Here is a 27,672-nt window from a genome sequence, read left to right as displayed (position 1 = left end):
GGCTGATTTTCCTGAGCGATTCAGCCTCCTGATGATCATGTTGCTTCTTGGGTGCAGCGCTGAGTGACAATGACACTTGACCACAGTCCAGGGGCGGGGAGGGACCTGATGCTGCAGTATATAATCCGCTGCGCTCGGGGCTGTATACCTGCACAACCCTCCATCCAGCCCACAGCAGCTATGGCTGACAAGAAAATCATTGTAGTCTTTGGAGCCACAGGTGAGTGCAGGGGAGGGGAAAGGAAAGGTTCTGAAGTTTTGGGGAAACTTTCCCTGTAGGAAGCGGTGACGACATTATGTGTAAAGTTTCTGCTGGTGTCCCATTCATTGAATACTGAAAATCTGTGCACCTGCAGCATTGTGTGTGTACTCCCTTATACAGTGCTGCTCACCATTATTGGCCCCTTCATTATTTTCATAGACTGTACAATATCTTCAGAAATAAATGGAAATGTACCAAAGTTATATCCTCAGGATTTTTTAATTAGTGGCCCAAAGTAATACAACAATAAAACATTGCTTTTCAACTTCTATGTTGTAATTTTAAAGAAGAAACAGAATAAACAGCATGTGCAGCAGTAAAGGCACCTGTAATTAATACTTGGTTGCCCCCCTAATTAATACTTGCCCACCCTTCGGCATTGCTGACAGCCTCCACACGTTTCTTGTAGTCATCTATAAGCTTCTTGCACTTCTCAGCTGCAGTTTTCTCCCATCTTCCTTTGCAGTTTGTTCGAGCTCTTGAATGTTTGCCGGGTTCTTTTTCCCAACGGCAGATTTCAGCTCACCCCAAAGATTTTCAATGGGATTGAGGTCAGGACTCATTGCTGGCCATTTTAAAACAGTCCATTTTTTCTTTTTTCAACCATTCTTGTGTACTTTTGGATGTGTGCTTTGGGACACTATCTTGCTGGAGGATCCATGATCTTCGACTCGAACCAAGTTTTCTTACACTGGGTAGGACATTTTGTTCTAAAATCTCTTGATTCTCTGATTTCATGATTCCTGTGATACGGTCAAGGCCTCCAGTACCAGACGCAGCAAAGCAACTCCACAGCATTATGGATTCTCCACCTTGCTTAACTGTTGGTAAGGTGTCCTTTTCCTTATGAGCTTAATTGCACTGTCTGTAAACAAACTGACTTTGCATTGTCAAAAAGCTGTATTTTTGTTTCATCTGTCCATAGAACATTTTCCCAGAAGGATTTTGGTTTGTCAAGCTACTCTTTGGCAAAGATCAGTTGTTCCTTTTTATGTCTTTTCTTCAGCAATGGTTTCTTCCTTGGCCTTTGCCCATAAAGCTCTGCTTGGTTTAGTGTGCGGCGTATGCTACTTGTTGAAACCATGACCCCAGACTGTTCCAGGTTGGCCTTCAGGTCTTTGGATGTTTGATGTGGTGTTTTTTCCGCCATTCGCACCAACCTTCGAAGACATCTCTTGTCAATTTTCCTCTTTCCCCCACGTCCAGCGAGGTTCTTGACGGTTCAATGCTTGGCAAGCTTCTTAATAACATTGCGCACTGTTGAAACTGGGATACCAAGGTCTTTGGACATGGCCTTATACCCATTGGAAGTCTTGTGTTTGCTAATAATAGCAGTTCTGATGTCCTCAGACAGCTCCTTTGTCTTCACCATTGTGACAAAGGAACAGGGCCTACCATGTGACTTTTTAAAACACTGAAGTCATCATTCATTGGCTAATTCATGTCACGTGGGCATCGAAAATTAATCACAGGTGAATCTCTTTTGTGATTTACCACAGGCGAGTCAAAATGTGTTTCCATACTAAATTAATGTAAAGGTGCCAATACCAGTGACAGCAGCTTTAGGTTTTTATATTTTTCCCTACCATTGTTGTTTGTTTTAAATTATTGATTATCATTTGCTCTTTTGTATTTAACACAAGTTTCTGTACAAAAAACTGTTTCACTTGATTATTTTTTTTCAGGAGATATTCCACATTATGTACTTCATCATAGGTGTCAATAATGATGAGCAGGACTGTAGGTCACCCACCCGTCCACACTGCCAAAATATACATGGATCTGCTGTCCTATAACCCCCATCATCTATCGCTTGCCCTGTGGTGAGAAATTCGCAGAATAAATGAAAATTTACAAACAACTTTAATTTTCTGCCTCACACGTCCCAAAACCTTCTCCCTCAGCATTCCGCCATTTCTCGCTGCCGCACCTTCCAACTTTTAAAAAGAGGAAAGAGGTACACACATAGCGGAGTCAGTGCGCTAAAGGAGTACACCCAGTCCTTTATATGCGCCCACACAGAAATATTCTCCTAGTGAAGCCCATTAGTCTTCTCACACAGTATAGTACTGCATTCATGCCCCCACAGTGCCCTCTATATAGTATAATGCCCCAACAGTGCCCCTTATATAGTATTATGCCCCCACAGTGTATGATGACCCCACAGACCAACCATACTGTTTTATATCCCCCACAGTGACCACACGCAGCTCTGCTATACACACACACACACACACCTTCACGTAGTTATGGCACACACACACTCAGCTCTGCTATACACACACTGCTCAGCTGCACACACACTCAGCTCTGCTATGCACACACAGCTCAGCTACACACACACTCAGGTCTGCTATACACACACACTTAGCTCTGCTATACACACACAGCTCAGCTACACACTCTCAGGTCTGCTATACACACACACAGCTCTGCTTTGCACTGTCATTGCTGTACAGTCAGCTCTGCCGCACACACACCCAGCTCTGCTATACACACACTTGCCTTTGTCCTGATCTTTACATAGACTGAAGGGTGGAGGAAAGACCTGTTGGCTCTGTGCTAATTTTTCATTCCACTGTTTGTTAACCCTTCCGGCACTTAATAATTAACAAACATCCTGACCGTAGTTTTGCATACCTTGAGAGGCGCCGTTTTTAAAATGGTATCACTTCTGGGGGGTTTCTAATATATAAGCCCCTTAAAGTCACTCTAAAAAAAGACTTTTCAAAAAAAAAAAAAAAAAAGTTTTCTAAATTTTATAGAAAAAGAAAAATTGTTCCAAAATTTAAACCCTAGTTGACATATGGGAAATGCGTTTTATAAATGCTCGGCACTCAAAATTGAATCTTTTCAAAATATATTTCTTTATTTCATAAAGCAATCCCAAAATAAGGTGAAACGTTTCGGCCCTATACACTGAGCCTTTCTCAAACACGGATTGCAGGGATGTGCTGGGAATATAAAGTGCGGCGCTTAGAATAGCAGAATGTGCTGGAAATGTAAAATGCGGCGCTTAGAATAGCAGAATGTGCTGGAAATGTAAAGTGCACAAAGTGTAAATATTGCACAATATTCCCAGCACATTCTGCTATTCTAAGCGCCGCACTTTACATTCCCAGCACATTCTGCTATTCTAAGCGCCGCACTTTACATTTCCAGCACATTCTGCTATTCTAAGCGCCGCACTTTACATTCCCAGCACATTCTGCTATTCTAAGCGCCGCACTTTACATTTCCAGCACATTCTGCTATTCTAAGCGCCGCACTTTATATTCCCAGCACATTCTGCTATTCTAAGCGCCGCACTTTACATTCCCAGCACATTCTGCTATTCTAAGCGCCGCACTTTACATTCCCAGCACATTCTGCTATTCTAAGCGCCGCACTTTACATTTCCAGCACATTCTGCTATTCTAAGCGCCGCACTTTACATTTCCAGCACATTCTGCTATTCTAAGCGCCGCACTTTACATTCCCAGCACATTCTGCTATTCTAAGCGCCGCACTTTACATTCCCAGCACATTCTGCTATTCTAAGCGCCGCACTTTACATTTCCAGCACATTCTGCTATTCTAAGCGCCGCACTTTATATTCCCAGCACATTCTGCTATTCTAAGCGCCGCACTTTACATTCCCAGCACATTCTGCTATTCTAAGCGCCGCACTTTACATTCCCAGCACATTCTGCTATTCTAAGCGCCGCACTTTACATTTCCAGCACATTCTGCTATTCTAAGCGCCGCACTTTACATTTCCAGCACATTCTGCTATTCTAAGCGCCGCACTTTACATTTCCAGCACATTCTGCTATTCTAAGCGCCGCACTTTATATTCCCAGCACATCCCTGCAATCCGTGTTTGAGAAAGGCTCAGTGTATAGGGCCGAAACGTTTCACCTTATTTTGGGATTGCTTTATGAAATAAAGAAATATATTTTGAAAAGATTCAATTTTGAGTGCCGAGCATTTATAAAACGCATGCGTTACGGAGTGGAATCTTTACTCGAGCACTGCTTATGTTCTGAGTGCCGTACACTTGTCTGACATATGGGAAATGCTGTTTATTAACTGTTTTGTGTGGTGTGACTATCTGGTTTAAGGAAATAAGAATTTAAAAGTTTGAAAATGGGCAAATTTTTATCAAATTTCTCATATTTTCTTAAGTAAATGCAAAACGTCTCGACCTAAATTTGCCACTAATATAAAGTACAATGTGTCACAAAAAAATAATCTCAGAATGGCTGGGATATGTGGAAGCTCCAGAGTCATTACCACATAATGACATACTTGCCAAATTTACATGCCCAAAATCAGAACATTTAGGCCCCAGAGGGATTTTTAATTCTATTGTTTACTGATCGCTGCCTAGGTTACCGACCACCTCTAAATCTAATGGTGGTGCTAATGTCCGCCATTTCTTGTCCTTTCTCTCCTCAGGAGCTCAGGGTGGATCGGTCGCTTCCGCTCTCCTGGATGATGGCGGCTTTGAGGTCAGGGCAGTGACTCGAGACACCAGCAAACCGGCAGCCGCGAAGCTAAAGAAGGCCGGAGCGGAGGTCGTGTCCGCGGATCTGGACGATGAGAAGAGCCTGGAGGCCGCCCTGTGCGGGGCGTATGGGGCGTTCGTGGTCACCAACTTTTGGGAGCATAAGAGCAAGGAGAAAGAGATCAAACAGGTAACGGCCCCATTACTAGGTTGCAGCATTAGTTATAATCCTACATAACTGGCAATATATGGGATTCATCCTGAGCCCCCTGGTTCATGGAAGGACTGCTGTATGCTGAGAACTGCTCTGGATCCTGATAACACAGAATTTTTTTATTTTTTTTCTGAAGGGTAAACTGTTCGCAGATCTGTCCAAGCGTCTCGCCCTGGAGATCGTGGTCTTCAGCGGCATGGAGAATGTGAAGAAACTGACGGAGGGAAAGCTGGAAGTGCTCCATTTTGATGGAAAAGGAGAAATTGAGGAATATTTCCGGGAAATCGGGGTCCCCATGACCAGCGTGAGACTTCCCGGTTACTTCGAGAACCTGCTGACCTTCCTCAGGCCCCAGAAGAACAAGGACGGTGATGGCTTCTCACTAGGTACAAGAAATGTTCTTTCTTTTAGAAAACCTTTCAATTGTCAAAAATATGTCATTGTTTTTATCCGGTGTAAATGCCGCTGTTCTCCTGAATCCGGAGATGTTTTTCATTTGTACCTACGCCTCTCCATTCCGGAGATATGGCCTCTTCTTCCCTGTATGTAAATCTAGTCTTGTTAAACAAGTGGGTGTTACAATCAAGAACACACCCACTGTTTAGTAGACAACCATGCCCCCTTGGCAGAAACCCAAGATTTATACATGGGAAAGAAGTGGCCATATCTCAAGAATGGAAAGGAGCAGGAACAAAAGAAAAACGTTTCCGGATTCAGGAGAACAGCGGCGTTTACACCAGGTAGAAAATAAAAATATATTTAAAGGTCCTCATTAAAGCTACATTGGGTGACAACCAACATGGCTGTTGTGTCTCATTACACAGAATGGGCTTAAAGGGGTTGTCACCTTCAGCTATTTTTTTTTTTAATTGCCCACAGGCTCAGTGACATGTAAAATAATAAACTGAGTATTACTCACGCTCCACGGGTCCAGTACTGCCTCTCCGCCGCTGGCCCAGTCTCTGTTTGGCTGTAGCGGTGATGTCTTATTAACACTGCTGCAGCCAATCACTGAGCTCAGCGGCTCACACCATGTACACTGGCTTCAGTGATTGGTGGCAGCCCTGATGACATGCTGTCACCTCTGCAGCCAAAGATGAAGACAGAGGCGGAAACACAGCTCTTACATATCATTAAACCTGTGGGCAAAAATTAAAAAAAAATGGCTAAAAATGGTCAACTCCTTTAAGACTTGCACCCACTCTGGTCTGAAAAATGTAGACTATGTGTCCCCTCAGTGAATTGGGCAGAAGACATAGCTTTCCAACTGTTCAGGATCCAGCGGGACTGTCTCATTTTGAGGGAGCTGTCCCGTGGTCCGTGAAGGTCTGGGCTGTGTCCCGACTTCCACTCACAATGTCTTCTCTCCTTCCAGCTCCACTTCTCCTGGTCTGGGGGGCCGGCCGCTCTCTGCTTTCTACAGTCTTCCATTCAGTTAAATAAACAATTCTTCTCTTTTTTTGAGATCTGATCTAATCGGGATTCGAACCCCCAACCTGCATCATTGTAGGCAGCAGCAATGGAGAATATGATTTAATGAAAGCTCCACCCGCTGTGCATCTAAAGACGTTGCTGAACTGTGCAGATTTGGTGCATTTTTTCTCCATGTGGAGCCTGAAAAAAAAACGCAGTTGCTCTTTTTAAAAAACACATTAAAAATGCTGCTTCACATCGGCATCAAAAATGCATCAACAAGGGGAGGTGATTGGAGTATAATGAAACATTTATCCAAGATCCAAGATGAATAGGCACATGCTTGTCTACATCTACAGTTGAAATCTCTGAACAGGTGTAACATCTCACAGCTGAGGCTTTGTTACAGTTGCATCCAGTCTCACATCCTAGACTCCAGAGATGATCAGTCGGCTCCAACACCACGACTAGGGGCGTAACGCTGCTGAGACCGGGCCCGGCGAGTCAGGGGACCGACGACACCAGCAGAAGCTTCAACTGGGTGTGCGTTCTTGGATGCAAATCCAGTTAAAGAGTATTTCAGCGCACAGGCCCATTGGGTCCGTGCAGGGCCGGCTCCAGGTTTTTGCAGGCCCCGGGAGAAGCATTCTCAATGGGCCCCTGTAAGACATACTGCGATTCATGATACATAGATACAGCAGAGAAATATAGGTATAGCACAATGCCAAAGACTTCACTGACTTCTTACATTACATGAGCGATATCTATTGCAAATTCTACAATAGTTCAGAAACCAGAGAATCCTGGCAGCGCACAGTGCAGACCGGACAGTATAGTCCTCCATACAGTATTATGGGCCCCACATAGTCCTCCATACAGTATTATGGGCCCCACATAGTCCTCCACACAGTATTATGGGCCCCACATAGTCCCCCATACAGTATTATGGGCCCCACATAGTCCTCCATACAGAATAATGGCCCCACATAGTCCTCTATACAGTGTAATGGCCCCACATAGTCTTCCATACAGAATAATGGGCCCCACATAGTCCTTCATACAGTATAATGACCCCACATAGTCCTCCATACAGTATAATCGCCCCACATAGTCCTCCATACAGTATAATGGCCCCACATAGTCCTCCATACAGTATTATGAGCACCACATAGTCCTCCATACAGTATTATGGACACCACATAGCATAGTCCTCCATACAGTATTATGGGCACCACATAGTCCTCCATGCAGTATTATGGGCAACACATAGTCCTCCATACAGTATTATGGGCACCACATAATCCTCCATACAGTATTATGGGCACCACATAGTCCTCCATACAGTATAATGAGCCCCATATATTCCTCCATACAGAATAATGGGCCCCACATAGTCCTCCATACAGAATAATGGCCCCACATAGTCCTCCATACAGTATAATGAGCCCCATATATTCCTCCATACAATATAATGAGCCATATATATTGCTCCATACCGAATAATGGACCCTATATATTGATCCAGACAGTATAATGAGCCCCACATATTGCTCCATCTAGAATAAAGAACCCCATATAATGCTCCATACAGAATAATGGGCCCCATATAATGCTCCATACATAATGGGCCCCATATAATGTTACTTAAATAATGGGCCCCATATATAGTATTGCTCCATACATAGAAAAAAAATAATCAACTCTTCACCTCTCCTCGTTGGCCGCAAGTCCTGTGTCTTCAGCATCTTCCGGCTCTCTGCACTGTGGCGCTTAGAGCAGAGGGCGCACTGTAGTAACATCATCGTGCCCTCTGCCCTGAGATGTCACAGAGTCAGACGACGCGGACGACAATGGAGCTGCGGAGGAACAGGGAGAGGTAAGTATTTAGAACAGTTTAAAGCACTGGGGGGCCCCGACTCACAGGCCCCATAGAGCGCCGCTGTCCCTGGCGGTGAGTGGGCCCTCCCGCTTGCTCAGGGCCCCAGCACTTGCCCGGGTCTGCCTGGGTGCTGATGCCGGCCCTGAGTTAATGCGCGACAATACGTGCTGTTGGCCAGTTGGAGGCCAGCAGCTGACGTCGGCGTGCACGTGACGGGGCGCATAACAGTGATGTCATATGCTCCCGTCGCATGCCGAAGTCAGCTGCTGGCTTCACAAGAGGAGGCTGCGGGGTGTAGGAGCGCAGGGAAGGTGAGTATTTTTTTTTAAATCAGTGGCCATACTAGTACTTGGATGACTATGGGCTGTGCATTATACTTTATGGAGGACTATGGGGAGTGCATTATACTTTATGGATGACTATGGGCTGTGCATTATACTTTATGGAGGACTATGGGGAGTGCATTATACTTTATGGATGAATGTGGGCTGGGCATTATATTTTATGGATGACTATGGGGTGCATTATACTTTATGGAGGACTATGGGCTGTGCATTATACTTTATGGATGATTATGGGGTGCATTATAATATATGGAGGACTATGGGCTGTGCATTATACTTTATGGATGATTATGGGGGTGCATTATACTTTATGGAGGACTATGGGCTGTGCATTATAATATATGGAGGAGTATGGGCTGAGCATTATAATATATGGATGACTATGGGGTGCATTATACTTTATGGAGGACTATGGGCTGTGCATTATATTATATGAAGGATATGGGCTGTGTATTATTCTACATGGATGACTATGGGCTGTGCAGTATACTGTATGGAGGACTATGAGGGGTGCATTATACTTCTGCTATGGGGCCCCATGACTTCTATGTATACCCCTGGTGAGTATAAAGGTTAATTTTTTTCAATACATTAAAGAACAGCGGCAGAACGAGGGACATATATACCAGGATGAAGGACATATATACCAGGATGGAGGGTGCATATATATATATATAATTTATTCAGGATTGGGGCCCATCAGACTCTATTACACCACTGTTCACGACTCTCATTGTCTTTTCAGCCGTCCCGATGGGTGACGTGCCCCTGGATAAGATGTCAGTCAAAGATCTGGGCGGTGTGGTGGTGGGCATCCTGAAGTCGCCATCAGAATACATAGGCAAGAACATCGGACTCAGCACGGAGAAGCTGACGATGGAGCAATATGCCGCCATAATGTCCAAAGTCACCGGCAAGGACATCAAATACTCCAAGGTGAGATCAGCGGCTTACCCGGTGAGCGATAACACTTATCTCACCATGACAAATTTGCATGTAAGCTCTGCCCTAAAAATAAAAAAACACACCCCATCATGGCCGCCACAGTGAAGAGTATGTGTGCTGGTTACCAAGGCAAGCATCCAGCGTCCAATACTCACTAGACATGGGGTGGAGTATGCCCGCTGTAGGGTTTGGTACTCACTCAGCTGCGGTTGAGGCACAGGAAGCGGTTTCATAGAAGGTTCAGGCAGGTTTATTCAGACTTCATAAACTGCTCGGCATAAGCAACCAAAAAGACAGCCTTTCCCGGCACAGAATGAAAACACAAAATAAACAGTCCATACAATATGGCGGGTTCGCCCGCTCCGGTCAGCTAAACACGCAGGAGGTCTCCACACCACGCCCCTGGGTGCGGATATATGAGCAGCCATTCCCACCCATCTTTTATGACTGCTCGTAAAACCGGCCCTGATACGCCCTATTAACCCTCTCCGCGCTATACGTGCTGGAGCATGCTTTTCCGGGTTTACATCACTGAAGCTACCAACCTCGGTGATACATATCTCCCCTCAAGGACCTGTCCGGCAGCTATCTTACACCACTCACAACCAGAGCTGCGTTTACAATTCTGCTGACTTCCAGATGGCTCTCGGGCTGCAGGACAATCTCCTCTGCCTAACATGGCTGATACTAGAGTGCAATAGATTGTATTTAGTCACACTGAGGCCTGTGGTGCGGTGTCCCATTAAATGTGCATTTTTTATGTAACCCACAGATCACCCCTGAGGCGTACGAGAAGCTCGGCTTCCCCGGAGCAGCAGAGATGGCCAATATGTTCCGCTTCCTAGTCATGAAGCCCGACCGGGACGTGGCCCTCACCTTAAAGCTCAACCCCAAGGCCAAGACCTTCAAAGCATGGCTGGAGGAGAACAAGGAGGCGTTTAAGGACTTGTGAAGTCATTTATGACATGTGGGGGAGAAAACACTGTGAAATACTGAAACATCGGGGCTGCTTTAGAAAAACTAGTGCATGGAGACAGGAAAAGCATTCTGACCATAGCAACCAATCAGAATCCAGCTCTCATGTCTGAGGCAGCCTTTGGAAAATGAAAGCTGTAACCTGATTGGCTGCTATAGACTATTTTTATTACTCCCGTTCCGTTAAATCTGCTGGTTCTCTGCGCTATTACTGTGAAACACTGAACTGTTTGTTAAAAGCTAAAGCCTGAGGGTCCCCTTCAGTGCCCCCCAGAGTATGATTGTTCCCATAGCTCCCTCCACATAGTTGGCATCACAGCCCCCCACAAAGTAAGATGCTACCACAGCCCACCACACACAGTATGATGCCTCCACTGCCCTCCACATAGGGTATAATGTCCAATTGGGTCCCCTCACACATATGATACCCAAAAGGCCCCCCACACAAAATGGTGCCCCACAGTCAACTCTACACAGTTTTACATCCCCACACAAAGTATTATGCCCCTACAGCCCCCCATTCATACAGTATGATACCCCCAGCCCTCTACACACAGTATGATGCCCCCATAGTGTAGCCATTTCAGGTTACGTTTCTTTTCTGGGGAATGTTCGGCCGAGGTTTCCTTTGGTGCCTGGTTTGGAGAGGTTTTCTTCAGGATTCATTTCAAAGAAGTGACATGAAAAAAAAATGCTCAAAAAACTCATCCTGGAAACTGCTCTAAACTTGATACATCGAGCCAAAAGGCTTCAAAAAAATGATTGAGGGGAACATAACTCCTCCATACAGCAACTCCATTCTAGCTGTCTCGCTACAGAGATGACTAGCTCGGAGTTGCTACATGAAGGGTAATGATTTTTGTGCACACAGCACTGTCTATAAGGCATGCTCCATACAGCAACTCCATTGTAGCTGTCTCGCTACAGAGATGACTAGGTCGGAATTGCAGCATGGAGGTTCATGATTTATGTGCACCCAGCACTGTCTATAAGTACGTCCTCCATACAGCAACTCCATTCTAGCTGTCTCACTACAGAGATTACTAAATCGGAGTTGCTGCATGGAGGTTCATGATTTCTGTGCACACAGTACTGTCTATAAGGCATGCTCCATACAGCAACTCCATTCTAGCTGTCTCACTACAGAGATTACTAAATCGGAGTTGCTGCATGGAGGTTCATGATTTCTGTGCACACAGTACTGTCTATAAGGCATGCTCCATACAGCAACTCCATTCTAGCTGTCTCACTACAGAGATTACTAAATCGGAGTTGCTGCATGGAGGTTCATCATTTCTGTGCACACTGTACTGTCTATAAGGCACGCTCCATACAGCAACTCCATTCTAGCTGTCTCACTACATAGATAAATAAATCGGAGTTGCTGCATGGAGGTTCATTTCTGTGCACACTGTACTGTCTATAAGTACGTCCTCCATACAGCAACTCCATTCTAGCTGTCTCACTACATAGATAAATAAATCGGAGTTGCTGCATGGAGGTTCATTTCTGTGCACACTGTACTGTCTATAAGTACGTCCTCCATACAGCAACTCCATTCTAGCTGTCTCACTACAGAGATGACTAAATCAGAGTTCTACCTCCGCATTAATAAAACCCCCAAAAAACATTCTACTCACCTTCAGTTACTTTTCACTAATGTCACTCCAAGCTAAGAAATGAAAACTCATCCCACAGTTCTGAAACAGTTTTATTAAAATAAATATATAAGTAATTATAACAAAAAGGAGAAATATATAGATATATTTATACAGACAAATGTATAACAATGTGTAGAATTAGGCCACGTTGGAGATTAATGACAATGAAAACAAAAACCCTTTTGTACCCGAGTCCGCAGAGCTTTAGTTGTAAAAATTGTTGAAAAATTGGATTTCTGTATTTGCAATAAAATTACTTTTTTTGTGAATACATTTTAGGATATAAGAGCGTGAATATATGCCCTGCCACTAGAGGGCATTCAACCTTGTAGCTCAGCATGTCAGAGTGAAGAGACTTATAAGCTGTGCGTGCTCCTCTGGGAAATTAAATATGCAAATTGTCTCTTCAGAGAGGAAGCGGACTAGAACTCTAGTGCCACCTCTTGCAGGCTTGGCTTGTCAGTCTCCTCAAGGAGAAACATTACCACTTAGACCCCAGTCCAGAGCCTTTCACCTAGCCAAATCAGATCTCATACTTTGCACTGATAAGGGGCAATATCCTGAAACACCGTATCTGCAAATTGAGATTCTGGATTGGCTTTTATCCAACGTCATATTGCAAGGCTCGGTAAAGGGTTGATATTGACTTTTAGGATCGCTTCTTCCGATAGGTGGCGCTAGAGTTCTAGTCCTCTTCCTCTCTGAAGAGACAATTTGCATATTTGATCTTGTAGCGCTGAGATATACCAGGGTCAGGGAGATGTTGTCCAGGTGCGCGTGCCACCCAGAGCAGGAGCTGTGAAACGAGGCTACTGTGTCCTCAAATGACAATGGAGACAGAAAGCACCTGGTTCTTCTGTCTTGATGATTGATGAGGAAAGGAAGAGAACGAGGACAGGAGAAAAGGGGCAGCCAGGGTGCAAACAAGGACTGGAGCCCAGGAAAGAAAACCCAGGAAAATAAACCTCTCCTCAAATAAACATTGTGAAAACTGCTTGAGGGGAGAAAAATCCCACTCTCCAATCCATTGTCACCCACCTCCCCCACTGCCCTCGAGCTGGTGGGGAGGTCGGAGTGGTATCGTGCCATAGGCGGAACAAAATTTGCGAACTAGTTGCGAGAAAAGCCTCAACTTGGCCCCTGTGGAGAGGAGACACCAGTGGAGGTTGACCAGAGGCTGAAAAAAAGAGGCCGCTGGTCAGAGTGAGGAGGACCCGGGTGGGCGCCATAACATGTATAACGCAAAAAACGCCAGAGCCCCAGAAAAAATCCAGAGAGAAGCGTCAAGAAAGTACAGAAAAGGGCTGTAAAGCAGAAGACGAGAAAGGGGGAAAAGATTTGCCCAAAAGGAAATAAAAAGGTGGGAGACCCCCAGAGGACAGACCCTTGCAAGCCAAAAGAAATGATGAGAAGGGAGGGGGGGGGGGGGTATTCTCATCTATCTGACATCATCGGACGCCCGCAGTGTCACCCCTTCAGTGGCCACACATGGATTGTGGGGTCACCAGCCTCAGCTTGGTGGAGAGATGACCAGGGATGAAATGAAATCTGCAGGGAGGTGACTACTGTGGAGGGCGCGGGATGGTGAAAAAAAGATGGAGGAAATCCACAATATAGAATGAAACAGAAAAAAAAGAGAAAACCAAATCATGCAGAAGAGCTGGTACAAGCCGTGGCCGACTCCTATGGACACTAGGATGACATTAAGCGGAATAATGTCTGAGGAGAGGATACAGCCCATCATGTGGAGCCAACACAATTTTTTTTTTAGTAGTTTCGAGCCTCCCAGGAGCCGGGCGTAAACCTGCGGTCCAGTGTCCCCCAATACTATTAATGAGAAAAACAGTTTTATGTGCAAAACAGGACTCACTCCTCACCTTAAGGCAGAGGGTCTCAGTAAATATCAATTCTTCCCTTCCGAACCTTCAACATCACCCCCTTCCCCCTTTCCTGTTCAGCCCCACTCCCCACAAGCAGTGCCATGCACGTAACATCACCCCTTCCCTGCGCACCCCTCACATACAGTCCAACACCAGGGGCACCACACACTTTCCTGCGCAGCCCCACGCATAAAATCAATCCCACCCCCAGCACGCAGCCCCATGCAAGTAACAACACCCCCTTCACTGCACCCTCTCCACATGTAGCCCAATGCAAGTGAGATCACACACTTTCCTGTGCAGCTCCATGTAAGTAACATCACTCTTTTCCCCACACAGCCGCCCAACTCACAGCCTCTCACGAGTAACATCACCCCGTTTCCCACGCAGCCCCATACTCATATCTCCCCACAAGTAACATAACCCCCTTCCCCACGCAGTCCCCCAACTCGCAGCCTCTTATGAGTTATGTCACCCCTTTCCTATGTATCCCCATATGCATAATATCCCCCACGCAAGTAGCAAAGTAACATCACCCCCTACCCCAAGCAGCTCATGTGAGTAACATTATCCCCTTTCCCACGCAGCCCTCCATCAGGCAGCCCCATGTACAGAACCCCGTTCCCCACGCAGACCCCAGCACGCAGCCCTCCCCAGCACACAGTCCCAAGCAAGTAACCTTAACCTTTCCCTACGCAGCCCTCCATGCATAACAATACCCCGTCCCCCACACATGTAACATGAGCCCCCCAGCGCACAGCCCCGCACACATAATGTTACTCTTTTTCCCACGCTGCCCCATGCGAGTAACATCACCCCCTTCTCTGTTCAGCCCTCCAATATGAAGCCCCATACGAGTTGCAGCAGCTCCTTCCCTGTGCAACCCTGCAACATACTGCCCCGAGAGGTGGTGAGTTCTCCATCAATGGAAGTCTTCAAACAGAGGCTGGACAGACATCTGTCTGAGACGGTTTAGTGAATCCTGCATTGAGCAGGGGGTTGAACACCATGACCCTGGAGGTCCCTTCCAACTCTAACATTCTATGATTCTATGTAGGAACATCCACTTATTCCGTGCCCCCAAAACACCACATCAGATCACTTAGTCTTAGTCCTACGTATGAAAAGGCCATGGCTCCATTATGCAGCACCTCAGTCCTCTTAGAGTTTAATCTCTCCACGAGCCTCATCCCATCACCGGCAGCCACAACTCCAGGCGGCTTCCTGGTGTCAGCTCTGGCCTGGATGGAGGAGGCCCTGCTCCCCACGTCATCCCTCGCAGAAGCCACTTCATTCTAGACGCCACCTTCTGTGCAGTGCTGAGTCACCATGACACTTGGGCGCAGCCCATGGGAGGGAAGGAGAGGGATCCGCCTCAGTATATAATCCACTCTGCTCTGGCAGTCCACAGCAGCCATGGCTGACAAGAAAGTTTTTGTAGTCTTTGGAGCCACAGGTGAGTGGAAGCGAGGGGAGGGGAGGAAAAGTTCCGAAGTTTTGGAAAAATGTTTCCCTGCAGGAGGTGGTGGTGTCTGTATGGGGAGAGGATTCTGTGACTGTCCCAATCATCTGACTGCAGCTTGTGTAAAGAGATGGACATACTGCCCACGTTCCCCCTTGAAGAGTATGCGTATTGTTATATTGTAGAATTTAAACTGTGATGTGCGTTAATAGTGTTGGTATCGTGTTCTGCCCAACAGTAGGGAGAGGTAGAGTTAATGATTGGGACTAGCCCAGAGTGGGCGGGGCTAAGGTGAAGGGACAGAGACATTTTCTTGACAGGACATCAGATAGGGACCAGTGTGCTTCAGAAGCAGATCTAAGGTCTGGACAGTAAGTAGTACCACATGACGTGGGTGTTCCGAAGTGAGGGGAGACTGAGAAGGTGGTTAGTGTGAACCGGAGTAAAAAGAGAAGGAAAACTGACAGGACGACGGAGTGATCAATCGGAGACTGTTCCTGGGAGAGGATGCCTAGCAGCACGGCCCCAAGTTTATAATTCAGAGAGGTAACGGGCTAAGACGAGACAGATAATGTGAGACGAAGAGAGAGCGTGCCCAAAGCGGGAGTTCTATGGCGGCAGTAGCAGAGAAGCTAAGTACCGGCCATGTTGACAACCTAGTTCCCTTGACGGGAAAGAAGTCACGGAACCGCAGGTTGAGAATAGGACTCTTGCTAACTGGACTGTAGTACTGAGCTGGGTTGTGGTGAAGTAAAGCGAAACAGTGAGTGGAGATAGGGAACAGATGAGTAACTAGAAAGGAACTGAGACTGTGTGTGAAGATGCTCCGTACTGTGAAGGAAATGTTCATAAAGTTGTGTGCCCGCTATCTACTGTACATAATTCCCACAAAGTTATCGTTAAGTAAAAAGTTTATTTTCGACTGGTGGTCTCCCTCATTGAAGTCCTCAACATCTGGTCCTGGTCATCGATAACATGCAGCTTGCAAAGGAAAGGCGTAGTGCCCCAAAAGCACAAGTACACACACCCAGCCGTTTCTGGGTGTTAATGTTGCATTCAGCACCCCTTTCAAGAGGGTGCCCTTATCAATTTACCGGGGATATTTACACCCTTAAAATACTACCTTACATGAAGGATTCCTTTATTATAGACAGTCACACTTTCCTGATCTTGTTAAGGGCCAATATTTCCTTCACCACATGTGAAGGAACATACCAGAGACCATTCAGTCCCTGTTTCAAGGATCCTCATAGCTGACAACAATATCAATCCAGACTTAACCATTATGTAGACAAAGAAGACAACATATAACAATCCTCCGACTCCTGAAATATACAAAAAGAACTGTGAAAGCGCCTGATCAGATATATTGGGCAAAGTTGATTACTTGTCACTTCATCCAATTTTAATTCAATCGTCACTTATACATCTAAAGACATGTTGAAACATATAACAGACCACAAATTATAGGGTTCAACAGAGATTGTCTTGATCGGACCACCAATTACCCGTCCTGGATCCCTCTTGGTAACATTGAATTATTAGTAACACAATGGGTTACTTACCAAGGTTTTATTCAGTGGTTCCCAGAGTGGTCTTGGCGGTCGGGTCCAAAGTAGGTCCAGTTTAGACAATCCCAGGTTTCAGCATCATGTACTGTCGTGGAAACCCTTCTTTAGGGAGAGCTTTTAGGGATGACGCGAAGGGTCTCATACGTTGCCAGGTGTTGCTTCAGATCAAGGCATTGGTCGATGGAAGCAAAGCAAAGATACGCATGAGTCTGTCATGTACAAGCAATTTTATTATTTTCTGTCCTGAAAAGTTCCCCCAGATTCTTTGCTGCCTCTGCCTTGGTGCCATCTCTGCTTGCTGTGCTGCATGCAGGTCAAGGTTCACCTGGCACCGCTCCACCGTTATTATGGCAGCCGTCCCACAGTTTTAATCCTGGGGGCAATGTGCATCTCATTATGGTGACTTTCCTCATGGCGCAATTTCATAAAGGAAATATCTGGTACGGAAATTTACACTGTGCCTCTGTGGGGGCAGGGAGTCCACGACTCATACCTGTGCGTAAATACCTTTGTGTAATATGAGAAAAAGCACAAAAAAACACTGTTTAACCCTGTAATGGTGCATTTTTACTGATCTGAGGAATAAGAGAATGGCACCCAGTATACTACAGCTGACACCCTGCTGCAACCGATACGATCAGCCTTAGCACCAATTGTGCCTGTCTGACCCCCTAGATGCTGGAGTCAATAATGACAGTAGCATCTAGATGGTTAACAAGGGAAGGGAGCTCCCTCTTTAATCCTATTGGCGTTTTTGAGGTCTGACGGTTATGGAGGCCTTTTAGGAAGCTGGCAAAATTTTGGAGGTAAAAAATAAAAATCGTAATTTTTCAATTTATATTCCACAATATGATTTCTGTGAAGAACTTCAGAACTTCAAGGGTTAACAAACATCCTGGCAGCAGTTTTATTTAGCTGTAAACATCTGAATAAAGTAAATCACGTCCATATTGGTAGGATGGGAGGATGAAAATAACAAAAGTCGCTATTCAAACCATTTTTTACTCCAGAAAAAATGGTGCTACGACACCAAGTAACGCCTTTTGGTACCTGTTTTGGTAAGGACGGTTGTCCCAGCAAAATCAGAACTGTTGGTGAATATTTGCAGGGTGGTCACTCGGCTTTCCCAAACTTCTGGATGGCAAAGTAGTTGCCAGATGTTTGGCTGTGGTGCTAATGTCCGCCATGTCTTGTTCTTTCTCTCCCCAGGAGCTCAGGGCGGATCGGTCGCTGCCGCTCTCCTGGATGATGGCGGCTTTGCGGTCAGGGCAGTGACTCGAGACACCAGCAAACCGGCAGCCTTGAAGCTAAAGGAGGCCGGAGCGGAGGTCGTTTCTGCGGATCTGGATGATGAGAAGAGCCTGGAGGCCGCCCTGAGCGGGGCGTATGGGGCGTTTGTGGTCACCAACTTTTTGGAGCATTTCAGCAAGGAGAAAGAGGTCAAACAGGTAATGGCCACATTACTAGGCGGTCGAATTATGTGGGATTCATTCTGAGCCTATTGGTGTGGAATGTATGGAGCGCTGCTCTGGATCCTGTTAACAAGACTTTTATAAATTTACCCAGGGTAAACTATTCGCAGATCTGTCCAAGCGTCTCGCCCTGAAGATTGTGGTCTTCAGCGGCCTGGAGAATGTGAAGAAACTGACGGAGGGAAAGTTGGAAGTGCAAAATTTTGATGGGAAAGGAGAAGTTGAGGAATATTTCCGTGAGATCGGGGTCCCCATGACCAGCGTGAGGCTTCCCTGTTACTATGAGAACCTGCTGACCTTATTCAGGCCCCAGAAGAACAAGGACGGTGATAGTTACTCACTAGGTACAAGAAATGTTCCGTCAATGTTCCTAAATATGGGACCAGTCTACAAAGCTTTATATGGGTGACACCCAAGATGGCTGCTTTCAGCCTTTTTTACCCACAGACTCGGTGATATGTAAAAATGTCAAACTGAGTCTTCTTCTCCCTCCCCGGGTCCAGTGTCACATTATCGGCATTTCAGCCAATCGCTGAGCTTAGCCAATGTAGACAGTATGAACCGCTGAGCTCAGTGATTGGCTGCAGTGCAGTCAACATGATGTCATTGCTGCAGCCAGTCAGATCCAGTCAGCACTGGATTCAGTGAGGTATGTGTGACGCCTACTTCGCTACTCGCTAGCCCACCCTGAGAGATGGAGATGGGGAGGTACTCGGAACCGGGTCAGATGTTGGGGGTTGCAGTCGTGGCCTAGGCCCGGTCCGTGGCCAGGGTTGTCACAATCAAAAATAAGAGCTAGGAGGGACGGTGGTAATCGAGTGGATATAATGACTACGCCACCTGTGGAGTCTAGTGATTCGCCACCAGCTCTGCGGCAGTCCTCTGAGGCGGTATGTAGTTGAAGCAGAAGATGGTACTACTCCCCACAGGCGGAGCAGGGCCTCAGGGCAGAGAAGACGGATCAGGGGGGTCGTTGTGGGTGGTGCGGTGTGGTGTTGCACTGAAATAAGGGACCGGAGGCAATGGTTGCAGTCTTCCAAGCTTTACTTACGTTGTTAGGTGTCAGCTGCAAGGCTTCTCCTTGCTCCTCACGGTGCGCTGCGGCCACCAGGAAGGGGTTCAGCACACTCCGGGTAGTTCGGGTGCATCAATCAGGACCCCCTGCACCAGAGTGTTCCTAGACTTTCCCACTAGGTCCTCTGCTGTCCGTATGTGGTGCGTGTTACAAGGCTGGGTCTCCCTCTGGCTATACACAGAACAAGGGTACGGGTGGCGACTCCGCTCCGTCCGTTACCCAGTGGGATCCTCCAAGCCTCTGGACTTTTCTGACTAGGACATAAAGTAGCAAAGCCAGATATCGGGGGCCGGTACCCCTTTTGTAGCAGGAATCCCTCTGACTAGGCCAGAATAGTGAGGACAGGTGGCGTATGCCACTCCGTCTGCATCCCCCTGGGATCCTTTTGCCTGTGGAGCTTTACTCCTCCGCTCCCCTCCAGGCCTTCTTAGGTAGGGACCTTGACCGGGTAGAGACAGCCGTTAACTCTAGCCCGCTCCTCGCCTCAAGGCCAGAGCACGAGGATCGTGTATCCTCAATCAGCTGCAGGTTCACACAGAACGCCACGTTCAGTGATGAAGATCACAATCAAAGACCATGAGCCCAAGATGGCCTTTTATTAAATATGAATTTTGTGGTGTAACCTAAAGTGCGTCCTCCACCCTCACCCACTACATGGTTCCCCCTATCTTTTGGTTCCCCCCCATCTCCTCTTATCCCGGCTGGGGCAACACCCTGGTGCATAAAGGCCCCCCTCAGGTGGGAGAGGTGTAATGTTGGATGGATGGCTGAGCCCTGAGAGGTGCTCCTTCCTTACCTCGGAAAGGAGATACCACACCTCGTTCTGAGGTGCAGTACCCCTGTGGCGACTGAACCCTCAGGGGCGCCACATATGTAAAGTTCATTTTTTTGCACTGAGCCTGTGGGCCAAAACCCCCAGAAATGGCTAAAAAGGGACAAACTCTTTATGAGTTTCCGACTACTTGGGCCCTCACCGTTCTGGAGAATAAAGAGCATGTGTCTCCTTTGTAAATGGAGCAGGAGGGCCCATATTTTACTGCTGCTCTAGTGAGGGACTACAAGGCCCTCCATTCTCAAGAATCCTGGGGGTCCCAACAGATGGACCCCCACCAATATGACACTGATATTCTATGGGAAAGCCTCCTCCAACAAAGCAGCACCGCTGTTTAGGGGCCATTCAGCTCCAGTTTCAGTTCCATGACTCTCATTATCTTTCCAGCCCTCCCGATGGGTGACGTGCCCCTGGATGGGATGTCGGTCAAAGATCTGGGCGGTGTGGTGGTGGGCATCCTGAAGTCGCCATCAGAATACATAGGCAAGAACATCGGACTCAGCAGGGAAAAGCTGACGGTGGAGCAATATGCCGCCATAATGTCCAAAGTCACCGGCAAGGACATCAAAGACGCCAAGGTGAGATCAGCGGCTTCTCTGGTGATTGATCACGCTTATCTTGCCATGAAAAATGTTTACGTTTAAGCTTTGCCCTCAAATGACACCGCCATAATGGCCGCCACAGTGCAGACTGGGCACTAATTACCAAGGCAACCATCCCATGCCCAATACTTGCTAGACATGGGGTAACATACACCAACTCACAACCAGAGCTGCATTTACAATTCTGCTGACTTAATAGGCTCTCCGGCTGTAGAACAATCTCCTCTACCTAACATGGCTGATACCAGAGAGCAATAGATTGTATTGAGGCCTGTGGTGCAATGTCACTTATATGTGCATTTTACCCGCAGATCACCCCTGAAGCCTTTGGGAAGCTCGGTTTCCCCGGAGCGGAGGAGCTGGTCAATATGTTTCGCTTCTACATGACGAAGCCCGACCGGGACGTGGCCCTCACCTTAAAGCTCAACCCCAAGGCCAAGAGTTTCAAAGCATGGATGGAGGAGAACAAGGAGGCCTTTAAGGACTTGTGAAGTCATTTATTACATGTGGGGGAGAAAACACTGAAATACTGAAACATTGGTACTGCTTTAGTAAAACTAGTGCATGGAGACAGGGGAAAAGTATTCTGACCATAGCAACCAATCAAATTACAGCTCTCATTTCTGAGACGGCCTTTTGAAAATTAAAGCTGTAACCTGATTGGCTGCTATAGACCACTCCTGTTACTAGAGTTCTGTAAAATCTGATGGTTCTCTGGACTCTGGACTACCACTGTGAAACAATGAACCGTCTATTAAACTGAAGCCTCGGGGTCCCCTCTAGTTCTTCCCACAGTATAATTGCTACCACGGCCCCCCACATACAGTATTATGCCCCTGCCACATTATGATGCCCCCACAACCCTCCACACATAGTATGATGCCCCCATAGCCTACAAATATTATAATTCCCTATAGCCTCCCCTCGCACATATTATGATACCCAAAAGGCCCACACACACAGAATGATGACTCAGTCACCCCCACGCAGTATTACGTCCCCATATCCCCCCACAAAAAATATTATGCCCCCGCAGCCATGCACACACAGTAATATGCCAATACACACACCACACAGTATTATGCCCCTACAACCCACCACAGTATAATACCCCAACAGCCCCCCATACAGTATGACCTCCCCACAGCCTCCGACATACAGTCCTTTCCCAGCCCCCACACAAAATATTATACCTCAGCAGCCACCCACACACAGTAATATGCCCCCACACACACACCACACAGTTTTATGTCCATACAGCCCCCCCAACAATATAATACCCCAACAACCCCCCCATACAGTATGACCTCCCCACATACTACTACACACCGTTGGTCCCCAGCCCCCCACATAAAATATTATACCTCCGCAGCCACCCACACATAGTAATATGCCCCCACACACACTCCACACAGTATTATGCCCATACAGCCCTCCCCAAATTATAATACCCCAACAGATCCCAAATACAGTATGAAGTCCCCACAGCCTCCTACACACAGTATGAAGTCCCCACAGCCTCCTACACACAGTATGATGGCCTCATAGTGTACACACACAATTTACATGGACTGAATAGTGGACTAGAGTTCAGATGGTTCTCTGCTCCCCAATTATATTCCACTTTATCTGTGCCCTGAGAACACAAATACAGCTGAAGTCAGGACATGCCCCCGACATCCTGGGACAGATTCCGAAATTTGGAACAGTTGGGAAGTTTACAAGTAATGACGGAACAAAGCCACCATCAAGAAAATGTTTGATTAGTGATGGTCCCGAGTGTCAGACCCCTACCGATCTAATACTGATGACATATCATAGGGACATTGATAGCAACAAGGGTAAATGGAATGAAGGACTTATTATGGAGTGTCAGGAAGGAAAGCTCGAACAAGGGACTGCTACTCAACACAAAGAAGACAAAGATATTGACTGCTGCGAGGTACGACCAGGACTCATTTAAGGAGGACAGCGACAAACAGGAAGTTATAAAGGACTTCAACCTACTCGAATCAATGATCGGTCAAGATGCAGCGACGACACCAGAAGTCAATAGGAGAATAGCTATGGGCAAATCAACAATGAAGTCACTGGACAAGATCTTCAAAGCAAGGAACATGTTGTCACAATTCTACCACTCACAGTGTCCTAAGGACGCTGCCAGTGAAAGCGCAGCCGCCCTATAGGATTAGGGGCGTGTTGAGCTGTCAGGATTGTGAGTGACAGCTCAGCCGCCAAATCGGAGGCAGGGGTGTGCTGAGCTGTCAATATTGTGAATGACAGCTCAGCTGTCCAATCTGGCCGGGCCTGTGGGATTTCATCCAGGTGTCGCCTTTTCTGGGTGATTGGCTGGCAATGAAAAGAATATTGCCAGTTGTAGCTTAGCTCAAGTGTTGTGTGTTTGCTCTGTACTCTGAGTTCTTATATTCTGATCTTTGTTGCCTGACCTTAGATCTTCCTTTGACCATCCATTTGTCTAGCCCCTTTGTGTTGATCCGCTACCTTCTTATAATTCTGATCCTGGACTGTGATCTGACCACACCTTTGTCTCTTCCCTCTGTTTATGACGTACCCTCCTGGCTTTTTTTTTAAACTGTTTATTTTGAAAGATTTTCCTTTTTCTCATATAAATAAGAACATTATCACATGAATAGTTATAACAAAATTAAGCCAAACATTTTAGATGCTTCTTCTAGTGGCGCAATGCTCAACACTGCTGTTCTTTCTAGAATTAGGTCAGACATCCTATGTAACATCTAAGGATGGGTAGGGTACGGGAATGAGATAGGGAAAAAGTCAGGGAGGGGAAAAGAAAGAAAGAAGGCACGTATCATCGGTTGGTTAGCTTGGTTACATAGTCAACCCATGGGGCCCAGATGCGACTGAACAACTCAAGTTGATTATTAATACAGGCCGTAAGATTCTCCATACGTCTCGTTTCTTTAATCTTCATCCTGAGTTTTTTCATGGAGGGAGCTGATCTTTTGTTCCAGTACGAGGTTATTAAACATTTTGCCGATGTTAAGATATGGAGGAGCAGCCTTGTCGGGCCCTTCCTCATAGAGACGGGGGAAACGTTAAGCAAATAAGTCACAGGATCCAGAAGGGTCTCCACATGTAACCCCTGAGAAATCAACCCCTGTACTCTCTTCCAGAACGCTGACATTGTCTGAATATATGTGGCAATGAGCCCCCCAGACATCTGCAGCATCTATCTGACGTGGTAGGGTATATATTATGCAAAACCTCAGGGGTATTATACCAATGCATCAGTATCTTGTATTGATTTTCCTATTGTATTACACAGGTGGATGATTTAGCTGCCTTGGACCATATAACCTGCCAGATAGGAGGCGGGAGCTCCCTCCCCAAATATCTCTCCTACTTGGTCATATAAGTATGTTTTGGAGGGGGAACTGATGGCGTAGTGAACAGTATGTTATAGATGTCTGTGATTAATCCTTTTGTAGATGGATTCCCCTTAAGAGCACTTGCCGCTTAAAACGAGTCGAAAGACGCCTGTATTCTTTATTGCTTCATGTAGCTTGGAAAATAACATGCACTTTTTTGGACTTTACCCGTGAGCTGAATTTTTCTGCTTCTTCTATTGGATGTGGCGTCCTGCCCAGGTGCTATCCGTGCTCTAGAAGTTAGGGACTGCAGGTGGTGAGCTGGATTTACTTCTGTGTTCAGAAAGAGCTGTAGGCAGGGCCGGCGTCAGCACCCGGCGCACCCGGGCAAATGCCGGGGCCCTGAGCAGGCAGAGGGGCCCACTAGCGGTCGCGCACCCCGCTGGGCTATGGGCGGAGGAGAGTGGTGTCAGCGCCCGCCCTTCTCCGCCGCTTGCTCAGGGCCCCGGCAGCCGGATACTTACCTCTCCCCGTGCCTCTGCAGATCAGCTGTCTTCCTGCTCTGCGCTCCCTGTGACGTCTCAGGTCAGAGGGCGCGGTGACGTCTTTACACCGCGCCCTCCCCTGAGCCGTCACAGGGAGCGCTGAGCGGGAAGACGCCGACAACGCTGGAGTCCGGACCCGAGCAGCGAGCGGCGGGCAGCAGGTGAGGAGAAGGGAGGTGAGTATTTGATTTTTTTTTTTTAATGTATGGAGGCATGGGGCATTATAAAGAGGGGAGGGACATGCTGCATGGGGCATTATAAAGAGAGGGGGGGACATCCTGCATGGGGCATTATAAAGAGAGGGGGGGACATCCTGCATGGGGCATTATAAAGAGAGGGGGGGACATCCTGCATGGGGTATTATAAAGAGGGGGGGGGGGTGACGTCCTGCATGGGGCATTATAAAGAGGGGGGGTGACATCCTGCATGGGGCATTATAAAGAGAGGGGGGGGCATCCTGCATGGGGCATTATAAAGAGAGGGGGGGGCATCCTGCATGGGGCATTATAAAGAGAGGGGGGGACATCCTGCATGGGGCATTATAAAGAGAGGGGGGGACATCCTGCATGGGGCATTATAAAGAGAGGGGGGGGCATCCTGCATGGGGCATTATAAAGAGGGGGGGGCATCCTGCATGGGGCATTATAAAGAGGGGGGTGGTGACATCCTGCATGGGGCATTATAAAGAGAGGTGGGGACAACCTGCATGGGGCATTATAAACTGAGGGGGGGACATACTGCATGGGGCATTATAAACTGAGGGGGGACATCCTGCATGGGGCATTATAAAGAGAGGGGGGGACATCCTGCATGGGGCATTATAAAGAGGGGGGGCATCCTGCATGGGGCATTATAAAGAGGGGGGGGGCATCCTGCATGGGGCATTATAAAGAGAGGGGGGGACATCCTGCATGGGGCATTATAAAGAGGGGGGGTGACATCCTGCATGGGGCATTATAAAGAGAGGGGGGGACATCCTGCATGGGGCATTATAAAGAGAGGGGGGGACATCCTGCATGGGGCATTATAAAGAGAGGGGGGGACATCCTGCATGGGGCATTATAAAGAGAGGGGGGGACATCCTGCATGGGGCATTATAAAGAGAGGGGGGGACATCCTGCATGGGGTATTATAAAGAGGGGGGGGGGTGACGTCCTGCATGGGGCATTATAAAGAGGGGGGGTGACATCCTGCATGGGGCATTATAAAGAGAGGGGGGGGCATCCTGCATGGGGCATTATAAAGAGAGGGGGGGGGGGCATCCTGCATGGGGCATTATAAAGAGAGGGGGGGACATCCTGCATGGGGCATTATAAAGAGAGGGGGGGGCATCCTGCATGGGGCATTATAAAGAGGGGGGGCATCCTGCATGGGGCATTATAAAGAGGGGGATGGTGACATCCTGCATGGGGCATTATAAAGAGAGGTGGGGACAACCTGCATGGGGCATTATAAACTGAGGGGGGGACATACTGCATGGGGCATTATAAACTGAGGGGGGACATCCTGCATGGGGCATTATAAAGAGAGGGGGGGACATCCTGCATGGGGCATTATAAAGAGGGGGGGGCATCCTGCATGGGGCATTATAAAGAGGGGGGGGCATCCTGCATGGGGCATTATAAAGAGAGGGGGGGACATCCTGCATGGGGCATTATAAAGAGGGGGGGTGACATCCTGCATGGGGCATTATAAGGTGGGGAACAGCCTGCATGGGGCATTATAAAGGGGGGGGGGCAGCCTGCATAGTGCATTATGTGGGGGGGAACAGCCTGCATGGACATTAAAAGGGGGGGGGGCTGTATGGGGCATTATGTGGGGGGTAACAGCCTGCATGGAGCATTATAAGGGGGGGGGACAGCCTGTATGGGGCATTATGTGAGGGGTAACAGCCTGCATGCAGCATTATATGGGGGCCAGTATCCTGTATGGAGCATTATAAGGGGACCGGTATCCTGTATGGAGCGTTATAAGGGGACCGGTATCCTGTATGGAGCGTTATATGGGGGCCAGTATCCTGTATGGAGCTTTATAAGGGGACCAGTATCCTGTATGGAGCGTTATATGGGGGCCAGTATTCTGTATGGAGCCTTATATGGGGGCCAGTATTCCGTATGGAGCCTTATATGGAGGCCAGTATTCCGTATGGAGCCTTATATGGGGGCCAGTGTTCCGTATGGAGCCTTATATGGGGGCCAGTATTCCGTATGGAGCCTTATATGGGGGCCAGTATTCCGTATGGAGCCTTATATGGGGGCCAGTATTCCGTATGGGGCCTTATATGGGGGCCAGTATTCCGTATGAAGCGTTATATGGGGGCCAGTATTCCGTATGGGGCCTTATATGGGGGTCAGTATTCCGTATGGAGCCTTATATGGGGGCCAGTATTCCGTATGGAGCCTTATATGGGGGTCAGTATTCCGTATGGAGCCTTATATGGGGGCCAGTATTCCGTATGGAGCCTTATATGGGGGCCAGTATTAAGTATGGAGCCTTATATGGGGGCCAGTATTCCGTATGGAGCCTTATATGGGGGCCAGTGTTCCGTATGGAGCCTTATATGGGGGCCAGTATTCCGTATGGAGCCTTATATGGGGGCCAGTATTCCGTATGGAGCCTTATATGGGGGCCAGTATTCCGTATGGGGCCTTATATGGGGGCCAGTATTCCGTATGAAGCGTTATATGGGGGCCAGTATTCC

General features: G+C 47.5%; 2 protein-coding genes and 1 long non-coding RNA gene across 3 annotated transcripts; 2 read left to right on the top strand and 1 right to left on the bottom strand.

Moving 5' to 3' along the window:
• Nucleotides 1-65: 65 nt before the first annotated feature.
• On the top strand, nt 66-12,455 carry LOC141162458 (nmrA-like family domain-containing protein 1). The gene is made up of 5 exons (XM_073648596.1): nt 66-220; nt 4,703-4,941; nt 5,102-5,351; nt 9,347-9,537; nt 10,319-12,455. The coding sequence occupies exons 1-5, from the start codon at nt 70-72 to the stop codon at nt 10,496-10,498; spliced, it is 1,011 nt and encodes a 336-aa protein (XP_073504697.1). The 5' UTR covers nt 66-69; the 3' UTR covers nt 10,499-12,455.
• Nucleotides 11,998-17,437, bottom strand: LOC141162468 (uncharacterized). The gene is made up of 2 exons (XR_012250783.1): nt 17,090-17,437; nt 11,998-16,849 (listed from the first exon to the last, which is right to left on the bottom strand). It is a non-coding gene; the product is annotated as an uncharacterized lncRNA (long non-coding RNA).
• Nucleotides 15,365-24,653, top strand: LOC141162461 (nmrA-like family domain-containing protein 1). Its single transcript, XM_073648601.1, has 5 exons — nt 15,365-15,518; nt 18,305-18,543; nt 18,662-18,911; nt 20,862-21,052; nt 21,388-24,653. The coding sequence occupies exons 1-5, from the start codon at nt 15,479-15,481 to the stop codon at nt 21,565-21,567; spliced, it is 900 nt and encodes a 299-aa protein (XP_073504702.1). The 5' UTR covers nt 15,365-15,478; the 3' UTR covers nt 21,568-24,653.
• The last annotated feature ends 3,019 nt before the right edge of the window (nt 24,654-27,672 follow it).

The sequence above is a fragment of the Phyllobates terribilis genome, unplaced genomic scaffold (genome assembly GCF_046119375.1).
Source record: "Phyllobates terribilis strain yellow unplaced genomic scaffold, ASM4611937v1 Scaffold_9__5_contigs__length_417890890, whole genome shotgun sequence".
Classification (NCBI taxonomy): Eukaryota; Metazoa; Chordata; class Amphibia; order Anura; family Dendrobatidae; genus Phyllobates; species Phyllobates terribilis.
This window is presented reverse-complemented; position numbering and strand designations above follow the sequence as displayed.